Consider the following 22,750-nt stretch of genomic DNA (forward strand, 5'->3'; position numbering starts at 1 on the left):
ACAGACTCTTGTTACATGTCCCTGGTGTGTTATGAATGTATGTTAAAACCAACAATTATTTAGATAGATAAGGAAATTAAAACAAATCTACTTACTTATTTTATTTCTTACTTCATTTACTTTTTCTCCAAGGGATTTTGCTTCAGCAAACCTAATGACAGAAACAGAGTAACAGGTGGAGTTACTCAAAACTACAGCTAGAGGTATTTGTTGAGAATAAATTTTCTAACAAATCAAGACTGTATTTCTGTTTGCAAATTAGCTGCAAACTCATTACTGTGAACAATTTATTATCCGTAAGTAGAGTTGGTCACATTTTTTTAGATGGAACAGATTTCCATTGCAAAAGGCAATTTTGTTCAACTTGAATGTGTCAATTTTGACAAAATTTTTGACTGAAAAAAGTCTAAATTAATCATTATGACTTTCTTATTTTGTTTTGATAGTGTCAAAAAGTTTCATTTAATTTTGTTTTGACTTTTATATTATATGGAAATATTACTTTTAATATTACATGCAATATTTAATATGGTAATATAACACAAAAGTAAAAACAAAATGAACTGAAACAATGTCAAACTGAACTGTTTTTACTTTCTGAAACAACATGCTTTTTACCTTATCAAAACTAAATGATTCGATGGTCACAAACTGAAATTTTGTGGCTTCTTTGTTTCATAAGAAGTTATGAAATTGTAGCTTTTCATTCCAATTCAGAATAATTAAAAAAAACAAACCCAAAATGTCAGAATATCTTAGGGAACAGAAATTCCAATGTCTATTTGTAAAGATTCACTGAATATTTTGGATGAAAATTTTTCAGCTTATGAGCTGTGTGCAAACTGCTGACATCACTATTCATTATTTGTGATGTGTAACTGGTCACCCAAGTCACATAGTAAGGCTCCCTAACAAAATTTTAGACGGGAGAATAAGAAATGATGAATAGTGGAAATTATTAATACTCATTTGTCCACAGATACACTTCTTTGTATGCAAATGCAGGTATTCGAACAAAAAACCCAGCCAGATTCCAAACATTTGTTGAACTGAAACCCATCCATATGAAAGCTTTCACACAGTCAATGAAAAGGGGCCTGAACATGGTGGAACTGAATCAATGACTTCAAAATTCAAATCAATGTATGGAAACATTATTTTTGTAGCATTCAACCAGCTCTATGCATAGCTGGAAAAGAGGTTTCAAATACGTGACATTTCCCTCAGTTTATTTCATACTCTGTCAAGGATTATAACTGATAAACACCCATAAATTAAATACCTTTTCTTTCAAGCAAATTTTTGTCCTTAATTTTCTTTTGCACTGTTCCAGTAATACAACATTTTCCTTTTACTTAATACTGCACATTTGTACCCTCCTTATACTGGCACAGATTGAGGTCTTATAGTGTTACCATCTTGGGATAGTGGTTTGACGGAAAAATTGACCTTGGTCAATACTTGGACGGGAGACCAAGGACAACCCAGCCAGCTGCAGGAAGTGGTGTTGGTGATTCAGTAAATGGCTTTTCCCTCTGTTTTTGTACTGAGCTAATTAACCCTCATGTTTCTAGGGAGTGTTGAAAAAGAAAACTGAGGCTTTGACCACTTGTGGTAATTAAAGATCCCAGGGAACTTTTCGCAAGAGTAGGGATGTTAACCCTGGTGGCCTGGCCAAGTTCTAGAGCTGGTAATAACATTCCTACAGCAAGTTTCAATTGTTTTTAACCTTAAGTCCTAAACTGGTGTGCGGTATTTCTGTGTCTTCTTAAATTGTCACTTTATTCTGTCATGAAGATGACTGCATTTCAGCGGCAGGTGAGTGATTCCTGCATGTGTAATATACGTACAGCTATTTTGGGCCCTTCTGGATGTGATATCATAACACAATGAATAACACTTTTAGTGCCGTACATTTCCAAAGCACTGTACAAACATTAACTAAACAAACCCTATAACACCCTTTGGAGGAAGGTATTGGCACCCCAATTTTAAAGGTGGGGAAACTGAGGCACAGAGCAGTTACGTGAATTGCCCTAAGCCATGCAATGAGTGTAGTGCAATTCATAAGTTCCTAGCTCCTAGCCTTTTGTTCAAGCATCTATACCACACTGTCTTCATGTAGTCTTCACAGTAGCTTCTCCACATAAACGTACAATGGTAGTAGTTTAAGTCATGTAAACAATGGTAAAATTAGTTGACTGTTGGAGTGACAGGTGAGGCTGTAAGCTCACTGAGGCAGGGGATATCTTTTTGTTCTCTGTTTGCAATGCATAGCACAATGGGTTTCTGGTCCATGACTGGGGCCTTTAGGTAATTACTATGGTGACACAAACAAACAATTTCGTTAATTCTTATTTCATGAAAGATGACTGCAATGCTTAACTAATGACACTAACAATGTTTCTAAATTAACTAAGTTGAAAAATTCCTTGTTATCCCCTAAGGATCACATCCTCATGTATTATTCAAAATAATCTGCAGTAATTGGTTTCTGTAATCTGCAGTGGTTTCTGTTCAGCCAGAAATGTGATGTAAGGCAGTATTCCTTTTCCAAAAAACTAACAATTAGCATTCTCAACAAACTTGCTTCATCTATATCCTTACAAGGTGCCCATCACCATGATATCTGAGCACCTTCCAAAAAGAGCAGCCAAAAGATAGGATCCAGTAAGTGGACTAAATTTCTCCATCTTCCCTAGGAGGCTGCTAGAATTTTCCTACCCCCTGCTTCCTTTGCCCTTTCTGTTAAGCAGGTTGCAGTATCCCAGGCTGTTTGTGCTATTACTGCATCAGTTGACAGAATCACTAGCCTGCCAGTATCTAACCCTGCAATTTGTAAAGCTATTTAGGGTACATGGTATACAAAATACACTCTATAACACCAAATTTATTCTATTTTAATGGTAAAGGAAATTATCTCTATATTCAATGGAACAGTTGAAAAAGTCCTGAGGGATTTGAGGTATATTACAGGAAAACTCCATTGTAATAATCAAAGAAGGAAATAAATACCAGAGGGGTGATTTGCTGTATCAAAGTTGTTGTGGTGGGGCACTAGCCTTGTTGTGAAATTCTGAATGGTTACTTAGATGTGTATAGTGATTCCTTGCAGGGTTTGGAGGCAAAACTACTGTACTTGACAGTTAACGGAGCCTTCCGCTGATCTGGATGAGCCCTGCTCTAGCAGAACCTGCTGCGGAAATCCACAAGTTGTATTTCTGTCTAGCTCAAACAGCAGTGGTGTAGAGTTAAGAAATATTGCTTTCCCACGAGGGAGATGTGGTTTGGGTAACTGCCCCATCTTAATTAGTCAATTTCCCCCTCAGACTAAGTATTTTGGACCACCACATTCACATTTGTTCATGCTCAATTGCTGTTAAAGCTGAATTCAGCATGGATAAGTATCCTCTACAAGAAGGTTCCTTGACACTTGCTATTTATGACACAAGTAGGGAGAAGCCTTAGAAACATTCACTTGCCATCTTCTGTTTTTATAAGCTACTGTATTTCCATGAGCATTGACTTAATACAATCAAAGGGATCTCCTGCAGTCTGGGCAGAGATCTAAGAGAAACCTCCAAATGGCCTCTTTCTCTCTCTCCTCCCAACCCTTGGGCCAAATCCTGAGTTCCTTACTGTTTCTTAATCTGTACTCAGGTAAAACGCCTATGATTGAGTAAAAACAAAACAAACACTTCTGGGGTCAACCCACTCATTGAATTATGGAAAAAGTGTAGTTTCTGATTCTTTTCCAAGAAGAAATCTAGCATAAGGGTGCTCTCAAGGGAGACTGATCATCAGTATGTGAACATTAATGTTTACTGGTCAGTTAAGCAACTGTATTCGTGCGGTCCGTAGGAAATTCACATGTAGCCTGAGTGAGTTCCCTCACTCACAGTTCCCTCAAGAAGACTGTTATTGCTGAGACATGGATTTTAGTTGCCATCATAAGTAAAACTCATAGGGCGAAATCTTTGTCCCATTGAAATGAATGGGAGTTTGGCCACTGACTTCAATGGTGCAAAGATTTCATCCTTAAAATGCAAATATGACATATCCTAAATAATTTTTTTTTAAATATAAGTCTCTGTTTAATTAGTCAGTGTAAGAGCTGACTCTCTTGGAGGCCATCAAATGGGAGAACCCACACACTTAGTTTAGCACTCATTTATTACAGGCTATTAGGTGGCACAGCTTGATTCCATTAAGGATTATTCCAGACTCAATCACCATGGACCAAATTCATCCCTTGGTAAGTACTGACCACAACAGTTAAACCAGGACTGAATCTGACACTGTGGTATCAAAGCATATTAACAAAAGCTTGTCAGTTGAGGAGAAAAGGCAAAAATAGCCTAAGTTGGCAGATTGGAAAGTTGAGACTTAAAGAGGAAAATAAGTGGAAAATCTGATGTAGGAGAACGAAGAAACTGAGAGCTTGTCTACATGGTGTGTTTCAAACGGGACCACCAGCAGGGTCCATAAAGCCCAGACAGTGCAGGGCAAACTAGTGTGCACTAGAATTTACACCTCTGTGGCACACATTAATGAACCATGTGGAGAAGCCCTCAGACCAGCTTTACATTATACCTCTAAGTTACAATGAGATCTTGTAATTGGAAACATATGCTGGGGCTGGGTTTAGAATGTCTGGTGCAGCATGGGAGGCTAGACTGTAGTGGTTCAAATGGGACGAGTTTTCATGCATGTTTCACTGGAAAATGAGATTTAAGATTCTTCTTCACTTCAAGGAACGGATGCTAAGCGAAGCCTCTCCTCTCCTCAATGCCTTGGAAGGCACAGACATTAGTAAGCTTTTTGGAGGTCAAGTGTAGGAAGTCAAAGGCCCGGAACTCTGCCTCTGTGTGGTTACAAATATAGGCATTTAGGCAGTGCCAGTGGGCAGCAGCAGTTTTCACTTTAGAGGACAGAAATGAATAGCAACTGTTTTGTGCCAGATGCATACATGTCTGCAGGAATGCCCCTTCTGCCTCATGAGGCCACTTGTTTAGTGTTCTCCAAGGCCAGCTGAAGTGAAGGGGCAGCTAAAGTCTATTGAAATGAAGAAACCCTACATTCAGTTTCTCACTTGAACAATGACTCATTGTGTGACCTTCATCAAGAAACGAATCCTTAATGTACCTCAGTTTCCCCATCTGTAAAAACTGGTGAAAGACATAGTGACACACCCCTGGGAAGTTCAGATGAAAAGCAATATTTACAAAGTTTAAAATACATATTTCCCTTATGCACCTTGTTTTAAAGGAGCACCTGATTTTTCTTGTATTTCAGTTACACGAAGGCACCTCTAGAAAGCATCTATATAGCTGGCTCCCAGTGCCCAAAACATTTGAATTGTTATAGTTGTTAGCATTACAGTCGAGCTTTGAATTTTATGTTAACTCACAACCAACACAAATAATATAACTAAAATGGAAATGAAAAGAAAAGAAAAGAAAATTCACCCAATATAAGGTAAAAGAGAGGGGAAAAACAAGAGAAAAAAGAGAAGAAAAAAGCAATTAAAATATAAATACATTTAATCAAATGCTGCCATGATATGACAGAAGTGGTTATGCTACTGTACACAAAAATATGAGCATGAGAGGCTTGCATATACGGGAAAGGTATGGTAACCTTTAAATATGTGTTGTGCATAAGATCTTTACTGTGCAATTTGCAACTGGTGGTTCAGCAGCTGCATTCCAAATTACAGACTTGAGATAAATCCATTTTTAACAAACGTAATAAACTTTGAGCTTCAAATCTCCTTTGCTAAAGTCCACTGCAAACAGCATGATTTCCAAATGCATCAAGAGTCCCACAACACTTGTGAATAATGACAATTGCTATTTATTAGAAATGGGGTACCCCAAGAGTGTGGGTCTGAATTCCCTTGAAATTTGGGGAAATATGAATCTGGTACCAAACTTTGTGGTTTGAGCCCATCTCTACTATATATTCAGAATATAAAAGGAAATATGCATTTTCCCTCACAATGCTTTATGTCAGAGAAATTGATAAAAACATGCATTAAGTCCAAGAAATCACGGTCCGGATTTACCACTGTGTTACTCCAATTTTATGTTGATGTAATGCCACTGAAATCTTTATTTATAAACTGTTTTATTAGCTCTTGAAAGGAAGAGATGCAAGGAATGATCACATTAAATGAACAATTTGATCTATTTATCATCAGAATACAGACATTTCTAAACAGGATAGTTCAAATAAATACTTATCTACTTCTTACACTCCCATCATCTTGGTACCTGGGCGTCAGAGAATAGAAGATGTAGACCTAAGAACGAAGTTATGCAGTTCAGAGAAGGTGAACAAAAAACTAATAAACAGTGAGTTTCAGAATAAAATGCAGAGAGGAGAGGGAGATAACCTGGGGCCTGATTTTCAGAGATAATCTGAAGTTAATGGAAATGGCAGGTGCTCAGTGCCTCTGAATATAAGGCCTTTGGTGCACAGGGGGTGGGAGACCACTCTAAGGATGAAGCCAGGAAAGGGAGGAGACAAAAGGAAAAGTTGGGAGAGAGACACAGGAGTATAAAAAGTGAGAAAGGTATTATAGATCCACCTTCATACCTCTGATCACCTCCCAAACGCCTTGTTTGTCATTGAACGCTGTGGGTGTGCTGTGTATATATGCCACATGCAGAAGTGGGAATAACATAACACTGTTGGCCAGTTGACATTATCTGATATTGTGCTATAATTTCCAGGATTATCACTGTCTTCCTTGCTGTGGATTACTACTTTTAATATGCTGCTCTTCTCTAGTCCCTTCCATCCGAAGAGCTCAAAGTGCTTTACAACATTAATATGTGCGGGAGGAAAGTATTGTTATTTCTCTTTGAGAGAGATCGGCACAGAGAGGTTAAAATGACTTGGCCAACAACACACAGAAAATCAGTAGTAGAGGACTAGAACACAGGTTTCGTGAGTCCCTTTGGTATCTTAATTCAGTGCCTGAGCCTATAAAACTCTTTCCTACAATGGAAATTATATTAATGAAAGTAGTAGTCACATGACTCCAACTTCCTTTACATAATTCAAAACTGTCAATGCCATCCTGACATCTATATTCTCTAGGGCTTGTGAGAGAAGAACAGTAATGCTCTGTGACCAGCCTGATTGCTCCTTATATTCTATTCTATTCAGGTTCTTATATAATGCCCCCAATCACCTGATGGGCAATAAATCTTTCCCGCAGGCATAGATTGCTGCTGCCCCAAGTTTAAGTTTGAAGCTTGAAACATAGTTCACAAGAGTCATTGTGAGCCCTTAAAGCCCTGGCTGTGGCTGTATCTAAATGTGACACTCACTCACCTCTGTTTAAGAAGCTGTTTGTTGTCCTCGATGGTTATGCTGTCCACATAATCCCTCCTGAAAATTTCAAAAGCCTCCTGACGTCCAAGTGACATTTCTCCTCCTGATCCTGCCCACAAAATAAGTCAGAACTGGCTCAGTGGCAGCAGAAGATAGTTCACATTTGCTTTATTACTGTTGCAGACAAATATTACAGCAAGCCAGCATACAAGTCCTTTAGCAATCAACAGTCAGTAACCAGACTCCAGCTTCTGCCAAGAAAAAAGGTATTTTGGGAGCAGGTAAATCTTTTATTGACAAATTTAATTGATTCACTTCATGTGGGCATCTTCAAACCTGAATTCTTAATTTCTCAAAATTACTTTAATGCTCCCTTAAATAAAACCAGAGTCTAAAAAAAATCTAAGCATGGCAAACAATGGCAAGTGAAAACACTGGTATTTTCATAATGGCAAATTGCAAATTTTTCTGTGTTCCTCTTTCATCCCCCATTGCTGGTTTCCAGTTACCATTACTATGCAATGCCACAGAGCACGTTATGTCACATTTTAGCGCAAAGACCACACACTGAATATTTTCAGTTCACATGTGGAGAGAGACTTTGGGCTTTATTTAACTGTGCATAAATGTTAACTTCCTTCAGTGCCAGGTCAGGTACTGAACACACAGAAATGGGCTGAATCCTGCACAGCACAGTTGCACTATTGAGTATATAAGTGTAAGGAGAAAAGAGAGGAGGACACAAAACACCAGAAAACTATGCATGATAGCGTGATGCCTTGTCTCTGCAGACATGCCCATTCTCTGCCTTTGCTCTAACACTTTGTCCCCCTTTTTTGTATATGTCCTACGCTTTCATGAATAAGAAAGCAGGAACACAAGGGGGTTGAGACTTACTACACTACTTGCCACACACTCATTTGCCCCTAAGCATAGCTCCAATTACACGTGTATCTGAATACAATAACCATGCTCCCCTGTCTGTCCATCAGAGGGATCAATACGAATTTAGCATCCAAAGCTGATTTCTTTATAAACACTATGGAAAAGTCTCATATAGAAACTGCAAATCTGCCATAGTAGCCAGCTATTACACATTAGCTCTCAGTGGTAATTGGCCCACAGCTCCCTATAAGCAGTTACTGAGCTTGGTATCACCTATTTAGAAATTCAAAGTTTTAAGGTGATTCCAAGCTGACAGAATTATCTTATGTTTATTTATTTATGTGTCAATAAATACTAATGAAGACAGGATGAGATTCCCAGCGAAGCGCATGAGAACTGTGCAGGGAATGGAGGTGAAGTGGAGGGGATGGAATCCAGCACCCACACTGTGGGAAAGACACAGATTAGCTAAGCAACCTCTACATCGCTATTAATCCATCCTCTAGGTAGGAACAGGGGCTACAAGCCCTATACATTCCCTACGGGGAGGCTTGTAGCCACTTGATACTCTTCACTTGTGTCTTTTCTCTGGCCCATCCTCAATTCCTCCTCCTTAGTGGGTCATACAGAGCTAGCATGAAGCCCAACTCTCTTACGTATAGAAGATGTGGAGCCTTCTGGAATGCCTGTTCCAAATACCATCCACTGAAGTATGGAAGTTCTGCTGCACAGCAGTCTTCCAGAACACCTATGATACTGGGTTAATATCACCTGTTATATATACACATGCAAAATATCATGGTTGCATGCTTTGTTAGTTACTTTGATTTAAATGTAAGGGAGATGGACATCGTTGAAACTTAAGTCTGAACAGATCTTGAGACAAGCTGAATTAAGTGTATTTGAACCCAGCCCAGCTTGCATGGAAAACCTCTGTATTAAAATTAGCTGGCCCTTATTCTGATACCCCTAATCATGCTGAGTATACCTTATTCCATGATTACTGCCTGCAGACCGAGGCGCTATTTAGCATGAGAGAAGGTAACAGCATTTACCTCTCAGTGATGAACAACCAGGACTAGGGTGACCAAATGTCCTGATTTTATAGGGACAGTCCTGATATTTGGGGCTTTGTCTTATATAGGCGCCTATTGCCCTCTTGTCCTGATTTTTCACACTTGCTGTCTGGTCACCCTAACCGGGAAAACAAGTAAAAAAATAAAGTTTTCACTAAAAGTATACTCCAAAATATTGTCTTTAGTTTTAATCAACATTAACAGCACATCTGCTGCTAATTTAAAAATTTGCCTTGAAAAAACAGCCCCAGAAGGAATGTCTGAATGGCAAAGCATGCAGAAATGCACCACCTTTTTCAAAAAGAGAAGTTAAAACAGAGAGACTCAGTGCAATTGACACATCTGTACAGCCCAAGTGAGCAGAAGGGGATACAAAGGGATATTTTGTATGATAGTGACCTGAAATGATTGCTCCTCTTTCATGTCTGCCTTGAAGCAGCAGTTCAGTTTTACAAGTGAGATTTTATATTGTTTTCTTCCCATCGCCAGCACTAAATCTAACCTGCAACCTGAACTGGATGCTAGATCTGCTCTTTTTGTGTGTGTGTGTGTGTGTGCAGAGCTTCAGTGTGCTTGAGTTAGGCGCAGCAAGCCTCCATGACACACACAGCTGAGTCCAAGAAAAACAATGCCACATCCTTACTGTTGGGTACTGCTGCAACCTAAACACCCCCATCATTGCTCCAGATTGTATACCCACTCCGTCATTGCCAAACTCACATGAAAAGAATCATCATGGTCACCTGGACTCTTAAACAGAGCTGATTAGCAGGAAAACTGTCTTGCCAGACAATCTCTTTTAACATAAATGTTTTAGGTTTCAGGAATAGGAAGATGGAAGCTTTCTGATCTGCGGTTTCCCCTCAAATTAACAATCAATGTACAAAAGAGTGTAGAGGTGGCTTTGGAAGACAACATTATTTTAATAATTATTGGTTCTGTCTGGTAGAAATTTAACAGTCAAAAATAAAGATCATCTGCTAATAATTTTCAATGATTACATTCAGGAACAGCAGATCTTATACAGCTGTCTAAAGCACAGTGAAAACTAGTTGCCCAGGATTCTTGGGAAGATCAAAATTTCTGGTTTATTGATTATTCTGCCATAATAAAATACAGAAATATATTCAACAGTAAATAACTGTATTCTGAAAATGGTGTCCAAAGAGAACTATTAGGAGATGGGAGAAGCCATTAAGGCTTGGTCAGAAAAACCAGGAGTGTAGGAAATAAGTGTCTAGACATAATGCAAGCAGAAGACAGTCTGCAGAAGAATGCTGGGCCTGAGGAGAATGATGGAAAGACTTTTGGAGGCAGGGAAGTGAGGGAAATACAGCAGAGTCCACAGAAGAAATCAAGAAACTGCAAAGAACATGGGGAGCTTGATGGGCTGGTAGAAAGATATTAGTCCCTCATGGCTGAGCTTTTGTTCTATTCAGTAATGAAGATGAATTTGGTTTCCAAGTGGACTCCTTTTCCCATTCCTGATTCTGTGCCTTCTTCCATGCTACCTGTGATACTCGGAATGAACTCCAATTTCACTAAGCAGTCTCCCACTCTACTTTCACTTCCGTGAGGAAAAGAACCCGATCATTGCTGGTATGGTATCCATGTTTGAGCTTGCAGACTGCATAAGGCATTGCTTTCTGTTTTGTAGATTTTTTCCCTGATGTAAAGTGGTATGTACGTCTATATCAATATGTTTGCAATATTGTTGTAACCACATCAATCCCGCAATATTAAAGAGACAAGGTGGGTGAAGTAATATTTTTTATTGGACCAACTTCTGTTGGCTGAAAGAGACAAGCTTTTGAGCTACGAAGAGGTCAGTGTAGCTCATCAGCTTGCCTCTTTCACCAACAGAAGGTGGTCCAATAAAAGATATTCCCTCACCCACCTTGTCTCTCTATAGCACAATGCATAATAACAATACTAATAAAAACATAACTGGGAGAAAAAGCAGTCCATAATGGTAAACTATTGCTGACAAGTTAACTAAACTGCTCAGTTGTAACTACTGATGATGTGGAAAACAAGTTCTTTTACTGTTACTAGATCAGTTGTTCTCAACCTTTTTTCATACTATGACCCGATATTTTCCCTTAGAACTATAAAGAAAGGGAGGGTGGTCACAACTCACAGGTTGAGAACCTCTGTACCTATGTTGAACAAATCATTACAATGCCAATGGGAGTTATGCAGTGAAAGCAACAAAAACAGGGGTTGAGATGATCCCACAAGGGTCTAAAATTTGCCCTTAGATACCTCCATGTAATTCCACTGAGAAAGTTCCATTGACTAAGGACAGAATTTGGTTCAGTGGGTTTTTACATAAACCATCAACACTAATCTGTATGATTTAGACTTGATGTTTTACACTTGGAGATGGGCCTAAGCCCTATAGCTGAGGTTCACAGCTCATACACATTTTTTATTAGCAAGAAAATCATACATTCCTCTGAAATTTGGGGAAGTTCAGACTTGGGTCCAGATTTCAAATTCCCAAGATTGGGGGTGTACGAGTCCACGGTTTTGGTTCTGCTCATTACTGTTCCAGATCTGGAATTTGGATTTGGGGTGTTGGTTTTGGCCCATCTCCATTTCTGATGCAATCCAATTACATGTTTGGTACATAAATACAAATTCTTTCAGCCAAAGGGGTTCCCCTCCTTAAGAGTGCAACATGAAACAAGAACTGAATTGAGCAAGAACTGAAAAGTTTGCTGTATGCTAGTTCATCCTGGGACAAATCCTTGAAGTCAATGGTAGTCCTGCCTCAAAACAGACTGAATAAAATTGAGTAAGGCCTCAGGTGCTGGTTCATTATCTCTTGAAGTGATGCCAAACAATAAAAATGATTCCAGCACTCAGCCACATCTATATAGGTCAGCGTTCTACAAATACTGTTAGTCAATAAAGCCTTATTCAGATGACATAAATCCAGTTTTGCCAATCAGGAAACTAATTTAAAGACCAAAGTTTCTTTATGCTATGACGACATATATCAAATGCTACTCACAGCACTACTAAACAGCAAGTACTTGGCCCCGTGGTCAAATAAAATATGGATCACAACCTCCAGTGGGGGAGATGTTTTAAAATAATGCGCAAGTCATCATCAGTGCTAATACCAACGGGACACAGCCTCCTTGCAAATCGAGCACCACCCATCAATCTCTGGAAGGTGCTTAAGGTGGTCTGGTTGTAAATTCAGTTTATATTTATCGCTGGCAATCTTCTTGTGTCACCAAAGCTTTTCATTCCTACCTAATCACTGGCCATGTAACAGCATTTATTGATACACATGCTTCAGAAATTTGTTAGTTTTCTGTTCTAATAATGTCCATACCAAGGAAGCAGCTGAAATTGAACCTGTGCTGATGGAGATGGCTGCAGGGTTCAGCTTCTTAAATCCTCATTTCTGATCTTGTCCTGCCATTTGATATGGAGCAGTTGATGAAGACTACGAGAACTGAAAATATCAATCCAGTGTTCTTCAGTCTGCATCAGTGCCCACAGTGTCATAGATGGTGCTGGAGGATGTTCAAAAGATGTGGATGCTTGTAAAGCAGCAGCAGCAGCCGTGTCTTGGGCTGTTAAGTGGTCTCCAGCTTGCTGTGAAGCAGTGGATCTACAGAACCACAGTTACACCAGCTTTGTAAATGTGGGCATTCTAGTGCCCATGTGCTAAGAGCAAAATGACCTGCCAGCCTTATTCATGTTGACTAGTATCCATTGCGACTATTTAAAGAGTAAGTGTGAGTAGGTGTGTGAGTAAAGTTAACAGAGTTGAATGCTTAGTTAATGGCCAAAATTTCTAAATATGGACGATAAAGTTAGACTTCTAAATCTGTATTTAGGCATCTAAATAAGCAGCCTGACTTGCAAAGGTGCTGAATGCTGATAAATCCTTTTTAAGCCAGTTTTAGGGGCCCAGATTTGAAAATGTGGTTTTGAAATGTTTAATTTCTTTCAGTGTTGCCTTATTGGAGTGTAAAGATTGTCAGAATTAGGAAGGCAACTTCAAGAAGCAACAGAGAAGCACATTAGGGTGCTGAGTCATATCCACCAGCTTTAAAACAAAAAGGAGAAGTTTATGTTCTATAATCACAACAGAAGGAGCTTCATAAAACTGAATTTGTGAATTTACATTTACTAACTTTAGCTAATTTGGAAGGTTTGCTAAATGACAACATGGATAGATGTTGTGGAATTGAGTGAATGAGATGCAATGAAATTATCTACTGCCCCAGGGGAGCTTGCTTTTAAATCTAGCACAACAGAAAAAAGTTTTCAATTTAGATACTAAATAATGTGCCTTCATCATATGCTTAAATAACAGTTTACAGTTTTAAGACCTCTCTCCCAGGCTGGAAACAAAATAAATAAGAAAAACAAAAAAACAAAACACTCACCCCAATAAAACAAAAAAAACCCCACCACCAAAGAAAACAAACAAAAAACCCCAACAGGCTTTTCCCCAATGCTATCACATGTAATATTTTATGGTGTAACAGGATATCCATATTTTTTACTTACAAGTTAAAATTAACAATTCTATTTCCGTATTTGTACAACACCTACTATGATGGCATGTTGGTCCATGATTAGGGCTCCTAGGTGCTACAGCAATACAAATAATATGGTAATAGAATTAATAATATAAGAATAATAATAAAAGTGATTTCAATTTAATTTTCAGGTCACAGGCAGGAGAAAAGAAATTTAGAATGGATATCTGTAACTTTCCTCCACTGCTTTTGCAGTATGCTACGTAACAGAATGGCAGTGTTTGTTTGAAACCTCCCACCTGGTCATCAGGTATTGATTGTGCTAGGAGAAATTGAAGTGGGTTCTGCAGACTCTCTGAATCAGGTTGCTTGTTATCCAGCCTGGATATGAAAGAGATGGAAGTGATTCTCTAGGGAGAGAGGTTCTTGGGTGTAGGCTAAGTCATCCTGATGGAGGAACCCTAGGAGCAGCCAAGACTGGGGATAAAGTTTGAATGTATGTTGTTGTTAATTTGTTAAGAAAGGCAAACTCCAGGAAGAAGAATGGCCCAACTTGATGATCACTTTAGATAAGCTATTACCAGCAGGATAGTGGGGTGGGAGGAGGTATTGTTTCATGGTGTCTGTGTATATAATGTCTTCTGCAATTTCCACAGTATGCATCCGATGAAGTGAGCTGTAGCTCACGAAAGCTCATGCTCAAATAAATTGGTTAGTCTCTAAGGTGCCACAAGTCCTCCTTTTCTTTTTTCCAGGAAGAAGGTGAGTTTCTGATTCTTCATATGCATTTACTGTGGACTTTGGTTTAAAGAAGGTTGAGAAAGGCATCTGCTCATGCATGAAGCTCGCTTCTGCATGAAGAGCATATGTAATACATCTGGGCTACACTTCAAAAACAGGAAAGACATGAACCATGGTACCCCGGAAGTGGTATACAGCAGAACACGGAGTCTTTATTAAAGTTAAAAGCATCAGATGACAGTGCCCAGACACAATGAGCTGAATGAAACTCGGGCACAATCTAATTTCACTGACACCATTGGCATTTAATCTGCTCATATGTGATGATAATTTCAGAGCGGGGGAAAAAAGATCAACTTCTTTAGATTGTGATCACATATATTCTGGTATAGCAGCTTTGATACAAATGGCTCCAAAGCACTTCACAAATGGATGAAAGTCTTCCCTTTGCAGAGGGCCAGCACAAGGCCTATGCATAACTGAAATCCAACTTAAACCCTCAAAATAGGCTTTCAGTGGGATGTAAGTGGGGCATAGGCCTTTGCACTGGGGTGCATTACACTCAGACAAAACTGATTGTACAATCCGAAGTCTTTAGTATATATAAGAATCATTAAACCCACCATCAAAGTGAAGCCACCTCAGAGTGAAACAGTGCAGCTATTTGTCAGCAGACGACACTAAAGTATATAACATCCAAGAAGTGAAGAATAAATACAATTTCTAATGGAAAAATTTGTGTGAACAGCATGTGATTACCCAAGCTGGAATCTGGCCAAGGTTACCAGGATTAAAGGGACACCAGTTAAATGAGCAACAAAAATTAGGTTTTGTAAAAATAAGCTTTTACAAAGATTAAGATCAACAGAAATGCTTCCATGAAAATTGTTTACAAAAACTCCAGCAGAAACATTTTTAAAAAAACAATGAGTATTCCTTCAGAGGGGTCGTAATCCAAATATTGTAGTGATTATGAACCCGAAAGTTGAATTGACCACAAACTGACTTTAAAGTAAAGCAAAACTGACTAACCTCTTTTAATTTTCCAAGATGAGAGTGTTGTAAAAAAGTAAACAAACAGCATTCACAGTGAAAAGCGTATTTGATCTTTTTAAAATTCCTTCAGTTTTATTAATCTAAGTCATTGCTAAGGGAATTTATTTTAGAAACTAATCAGACAATACCCCTTTAACATCCTAACACAACTCTTGCAACAAAGATCACATAATTCTTAATGTCCACAGAGGGCCAGGACTTCAGTTTTATGTATCATCTAAATGCTGGCACCTCTACTAGCATAGTGCTCCTTAACATCACCCCAAGATAGTAGTTTAGTATCAGCCCTGAAAGACAAGTGTTATGAAGACAATTCAGCTCTTTGTCTCAGTTTCCCCACCTGGAAAACGGGCATATTAGTTAGTCTACCTCATAGATGTATTGTTATAAAATTAATAGATGTATTGTTATAAAATTAATTAGTTTTTAAAGCACAATAATAATAAGTGCTATATAAATGTTAAGTGTTTTTAATAACTAATGAATCATCAAAACTACTTCCTGGCAGAACCCTACATTTTTCCCGAGGGCGTTTGATCCAAGGACTACCTTGGTCTGACTGTGATTAGCTTATGTGATCTGTCAAGTTCACAGCTTGAAGTGGTATGGCTGCAAGATGCTACTGAATATCTGTTCTAACATCAAGGATTTACAGTGCGGCTACAGTTAATATATAATGTTGCTTAGCTATGCTTTCATGTTTTCTTTAAAGAGCCAAGGGATAGCATAGCTCCCAAATTTGAGGTGGGGGTGGAGGGACAGTAAGGGCATAGAATCTGAGAATCAAAAAACCACTTACCATAAAAAAAATGTTTGCAGATGTCAACAGTGAAGTAGGGTATTTGTTGGTACACACAAGTTTAGCCAAACCATGTTTCTTATGTTCTGATATAACCATTACTAAGGAAACATTTTACCTCTCATGCATCAGAGTTTGCATGGTTCAAAGGAGTTAAATGAAAGACTCAGACTAAGCCCTTCATCTATTATCTGCTGATCAATTACTTGATCAAGGCTGCCTATGAGTTTACACACTTGCCTTCACACACACACATACACACACACACACACACACACACACACACAAAAAGACAGCCCTTAATTAGTAAGTACACAGAGAAAGACTGAGTTGGGCTAAAGCATGGCAGGCTTGGCAGAGGCTCAGGGGAGTGCATACAAAGGAAAATCTGAAGTCAAACCCACAAGAACTTTAGGAGACCCACCCAATGGTGCTACCACATCTAAATAAATAAAAAGGATTCATGTTTGCCTGTGCCAGAAATCACACATTTCACATAGCTTCTGACAAACAGGATCTATATCACACACCACGTTGCTCAGTTTATATTAAGGGCTGGACATTAAAAACAGGTTGTGTTTTTTTCCTTCTTAGTAACAGAGTCTAAGTCTGCTTTGCTCCACTGTTGATGCTGTTGCAAAGTTTTTGCTGGAGCAGAATAAGAGAGAGCTAATGTGTAAGACCAGTGTATTCAGACCCTGTGAAACTAATCCTTATGTGCAGCCAGATGCAGGTGCACTTAAAGATATGGTAGCAACCCAAGTTATTTTCCAAATTGTCTTGCAAGACTTAGCAACGTAAATCAATCTTATTCAATGGTGTTACTATGTAAATTCTCAGGAGTTATTGCAGCCCAACTCAGAAATTAGCTTGCACAATATTTGTATTTGGTGGTAGGGCCAGATTCAGGGCTCCTTGACTACCGTTCAGGTAGCGTAGCATCATCAAGGAAAAAAAAGTTTGCGTCATAATGTAAACCTCATTTTGAGGGCTTGCTGATTATCGTCCATTAAAAATAATGATTTAATATTTATATAATGGCATACCCAGAGGCTCCAATAAAGACTGAAGCCCCACTCTCCATCCTGTGAAGAGCTTTCAGTCTTAAGAAACACAGTGCAACTGAAAAAGATGAGAACTTGTGGAAATCCCATCCTCATTACTACACTGGCTCATACAGTCTCTAGTGCAAGAGGGAACTGGTCACCTATCTATGGGGCTCTTTTGTTACTCAGATAAGAGACACAGTAAATGGAAAAAGCAGTTGTATGTCTACTGTTCTGGCAAAAGAACAATATATTCCACTCAAAAGGAATAAAAGAAGGAAGACACACAAAATTAATTCCTACTTAGATGTCTATTCCCTGAACAATGAGCTGGCAGACAGTGTCCCACACCACTGAAAACCAACACCATGCCTCAGCTAGTGAGAGGAACAATAGTGTATCACAGTCAGTTTTTCCAAATGCAAACTGAGTCTTCCACCTCATCTGCCTCTGAAACTAAGTCTAACATCAGCCATACATGTACTTCTCCAATGAGACCCAGAAAAGGTTAAAGCTGGAGCTCCTTTCAGTTTATTCTGACCTGTTTCCATTCAACTATATTTTTGGGCTTTACTGTTCAAGCTACATCATAACTGCTGAACTGACACATTCATCCTTTGCATGGTACTGGGCCTATTCAATACTGGACCTTCTTACTTAACTTACAAGAATGCCAATCAGAGATGCATGTGGGTGTGGCTTTATATCATCTGGATGTAAGACTCTTTCTTCTCTAATAGCAGACCTATACTTAAACCTATACTATACCTATACCTATACTTTAAACCTATATCACACGTGATGTAGAAAAACACTGCGGTTTTTTCTTAACATGGCAATGATGGGATTTTTACCATTACAACTGCAGCTGAAAGGCTTAATTTGAGTTTATACCTTACCTCTCAGACCATGAACAGCAGAATTGTAGAGAATATCACACAAGGGAAATGCTGTGCTTCACAAAATAGGTGACTGCTGAAGTAGTTTAAGACTGTTCTCTCCGAATACAATTAACATTAATTTAAAAGAAGGTTGTTTCCTGGTCAGCTGGACCATCTATCACCTTATATTAGACTACATACCATTAGAAGAATGGAAGACAGCAAAGCAGTACGATAAAAGTTTAAAATTCCTATAATCAATTAAATAAATATAGACGTTTTGACATTCTGCATATATTTTGTCATGTTTAAGTAATGAACACTGCCTTTAAATACTTGCATGACAAATGAAGCTAATCTCCTGCCTTTCCACATAATATCTCTCTCGATCCCTGGAAGATTACTCTGAATGATGGGGTAAGAGTATTTCAGAAGCCCTACAAAATGACTGCCTGCATCAATGAAGTCATGACAGGTTGGATCAGAGACAAGTTAAGCTGCATGAATCTGCATGTATTTTTGGGGCCTGGAGAGCCGGCTTCAACACCAGTCTTGCCGGTAACACTAGAAACCACAGAAAGGCGTATTTAGTTTTCAGAGAAGTTTGGAGTCTAACAGAGGAAAAATGACTTGTTATAAATATGTATTTGGGTTTGGAAACTCACTGTACTTTAAATTCCAAATTATTTCTGTTCTCACAATTTTGTTTTGCAACAGCTCTTTTCTTTATTAAGGTCATTGAGATTTTCTGCAGTGAAATGCTGTATGTCCTACACCTCAGGTAGACAAGTAAAGACAGCTTGGAGGACATACCGTACGTGTGCTGACAGCAGCACATAAAGCTTTCTGTAGGAGACTCTACTGTCTCTGCGGAGTTAAGAGTAGATGTAGAAAATACAGACACGAGATACCACATTTTTGTGTGGGAGCAGGAAACAAGAGGCCAAATTAGCCTGGAAAGAACTGGATGCACCCATTGATGTCAATGGAAATCTCATCTCCTTATGCTGTGGCTGAACATGACCCAGAGTTGCCATGAATGAATCTTCAGATGAGTATTTAGATATATTTAGGTCAAATTCAGCGTAGGTGTGAGTGATAAATTCACTGACTTCAAAGATTTACTGCCTCCTTACAGGTAGGCTGAATTAGTCCTGCTTCCTTTTGGCTGTGGAAAAACAATGGTCAAGAGACTAGGAAAACCCAATGCCAGAGAATTAACTTTGGCCCTTGGTTTGTTGAAGCATTATAGGAGTTACCCGCTGAGAAGAAAGTTGATTACCTATTAATATAAACATCAGAAGGCCTGCTTTTCAGAGGCTCCAGCCACCTACAGATTCAGCTGAAGTCAATGGGAGCAGTAGGTGCACAATAATTCTGAAAAGCAGACCTATCACCTACCAGAGGCTTAATCCTGCGAGGTGCTGAGTGCCTACTGCTTGGCACTGAGCATTCTCTATTGCCATTGAAGTAAATGGGGGTTGAGGGCACTGAGGGACTTAGGTGTGGTACTGTTTAGTGTAACTTTTAGGTGCCCCACCACCCAATGGAATCCTCAGCCCCAAACTGGGTATCCAGACTTTCTCTACAGTGCCCAAGGAGAGTTAGGCACCTAAGAAAGGGATTCACAGAAACCAGCAAGTTGAGTGGGGAGCTGCCTAAACCAAGGAAAGAGGGGTGGCCTAAGTTGCACCCCTCAAATGTACCCTTTGGAGGTTAGCCATGAACTCAGGGGCTGAGCTGCTTGGTTTCATCAGGGCATAATTGGCTTTGTGAATGCCCAACAGCAGAAACTAAGGTGCCTTGGGAATTTAGGCACTTCCAGGGTTAGTGGGCTTTTGAGGAGTGGGGCTTTTGACGATCTTGGGGGCTCCTAAATGTTGGACTTTTACAGCTAAAATGGCAGTAAGGCCATCCCTTTGTGGATGTAGCCCTTAGTGCCTCATAAAATGAGCTCAGCACCTTGCATTATCAAGTTTTTTCAGTACTTGGAAAGCAACAACATACCTGGCTCTTCTATCTAAAAAGGCTATGAAATGGGAGCTATAATAAAAATAGGGGACAAGATGACAACAAATCAACAAAGTGAACATGGATTGTACCTTTGACCGTATAAAAGAAGTATCCAAACTGGGTAACTGCTGTCCTGAATTTGCCGCTATATCAAATCCCAGTCTAACTATTCTTATACAACTTTTAGCTGTCTTGGCATAGGCCTCCCTCAGCTGCTCAAGAACTTTCCATCCTTCTTTTTTTACCCTCTTTTGGCCAGCTATCTTGAAAGCAGTAATCTGTTCCCCTGACAAAAGGAATTTTAAAGAGAACGCAAAAGACTTTGGTATGTTGTCAAAAATAAATGGATTCTGAATGTTATAGACATCGTTTTTATCCCTCATCTTCACCCTGTTGCTAACAACCCATTCTTGAACAAGTGTGCTCTGTACTCACCCACATATAATTAGGATTCATGGTGCTCTCACCATCCGACAGAAGCCAGCTGAACTTTAAGCAAACAGTCAGTTTCAATTTGTTAGCAAACTGTTTGATGAACCCTGACACACCTACTTTTTTTTTTAAAGAACATCTTTATTAAAAGAACACAATTTGCTAAAAGAGAACAGGATGAACTATTCTTTCCAGAACATATGGACAAAAATGTAATCCAATCCTACTTACAGCCAAGAAAAAAAGGTAACGACATACTACATTTTAAACATGGGATTACAAAACACATCAACACACTGTACTTTTATATTATACAAATAAAATCTTAAGATCTATAGAATTCTGCAGCTAAAAATTAATTTTAATTTGAACATACTGAAGATACCATAGATGGTTCAATTCAGGTACTTGGCTTTGTGTCACAACCGTGAGCAAATCTTCTTTCTAGCATAAGAAATTCCAACTCCATGGCAATCATTTCTGATTGATCAAAATGTAAAGTGTTTTAAATAGTAATAACCCTTGTGATAAACAAAACACAAAATGGCTGGTCAAATGTCTTGCATAGCTTTCAGCAATTTGGAGACCTTTGGGGCGCATCTGAAAACTGTGACTTAAAGGAAGTTGCGAATTATTCCTATTCAAAGTTGCTTCATTGTTTTGGGCAGGAGAGAATGAAGTAGTTTTTCCCTTTCTTTTTAAACTATTTTAAGACCTTCCTTCCCGCCCTGCCCCACAACTGAAATCATTGTTTGCATGGTGACACCACCTGGTACCCTTATTGACTACATATTAAACTTGTATACACTAACCAAACATTTTCATTTAACTTATCACTTACCATGTGTTTTGTGTCTTACTGCAGTATTGTACTATGTAAAATAATGCATATAATGTAACAGTTTGATAAATCATAAATGTATGTGATTATCTTTCAAACAGGTAAAACAACTTCCTAATCTGGATTAGGGAAAAATGTTATTTACAAAAATTGTTTAGCAATCTAGGAACTGATCCTACAACCAGATCTGCCTTCAGTGGGGCTCCCCATGTGCATGGGGGGTCCATAATAGCAAATCTGATACAGAATCAGGGCCTTATTTGTCATGTCCCATACTCTCTATGGAACTTCAGAATGCAGCACTGAGACTTAAGAAATGGGTTCCACTGAAACCAACACCCCACAACGCGATCAAAAAGACCATGTTTATGGCAGATATTATTTTGGGTTTATTCTTCCTAAGATACATGCTTGCAAGTCTTACTCAAGATTTTTGGAGTCACACAGATATATGTATGACTATAACCACTGTGATGCCAGAGTTTCTACTTGTTAGAGCAGGGCACTGAGAGTCCAGAGACTTGAGTTCCACTATTGATTCACTGTGTGACCCCATGGCAAGTAGTTTTATCTTTCTATGCTTTAGTTTCTACATCTGTAATAGAGGAATAATAATTCACTTTTCAGTTGTTTGGATCTGATGAATGATATAAGTGCAAAGTATTGTTAGTATTAATAGGATGCTTTAAAGTCACCACACTCCTTAAAGGACTAGTGGCTTTCCTGTCTATTCTGGAAACTCTTCAAACTTGGAGTTTAGCCTAGACACAATCAAGAATAAATATTCGGCTTTTTCTTGGTCCTGTGTTATCCTGGAAGTTTAATAAAAGTCATTGGTAGGATTTTTGTTGAGGAAAGCAAGCATAAAGTGCTTTTTTATATAGTGGTAATGGAAAAACAAAATATTCGTTACATCTATTAAAGAGATTGTCTACCAGACAATTTTAGAGCATCTGCATTTCCAGTATGAATTTAAAACACATTTACTTTGGCTGTACTTCATCTGAGAGATAATGGGATTTGTGTGCATATGTAACTCTGAGCCATCACTTGGAAAAAATGACCCCAAAAAGTCTCCTATCTGCTTCAGATTAGCTAATGTGTTATAGTATATATAAACTGTAT

At 38.7% G+C, this 22,750-nt stretch overlaps 1 protein-coding gene across 1 annotated transcript in view; it reads right to left on the reverse strand.

Moving 5' to 3' along the window:
- The window catches only part of KIF6 (kinesin family member 6), a 279,607-nt gene that overhangs the window by 76,517 nt on the left and 180,340 nt on the right, over positions 1-22,750 (reverse strand). Inside the window, exons 14-15 of the mRNA XM_043543510.1 lie at positions 7,345-7,453; positions 96-151 (exon numbers count right to left, since the gene is read on the reverse strand). Coding sequence (XP_043399445.1) covers positions 96-151; positions 7,345-7,453 — 165 coding nt within the window. The remainder of the gene's footprint in view (positions 1-95; positions 152-7,344; positions 7,454-22,750) is intronic.

Source organism: Chelonia mydas, chromosome 3, assembly GCF_015237465.2.
Source record: "Chelonia mydas isolate rCheMyd1 chromosome 3, rCheMyd1.pri.v2, whole genome shotgun sequence".
Classification (NCBI taxonomy): domain Eukaryota; kingdom Metazoa; phylum Chordata; order Testudines; family Cheloniidae; genus Chelonia; species Chelonia mydas.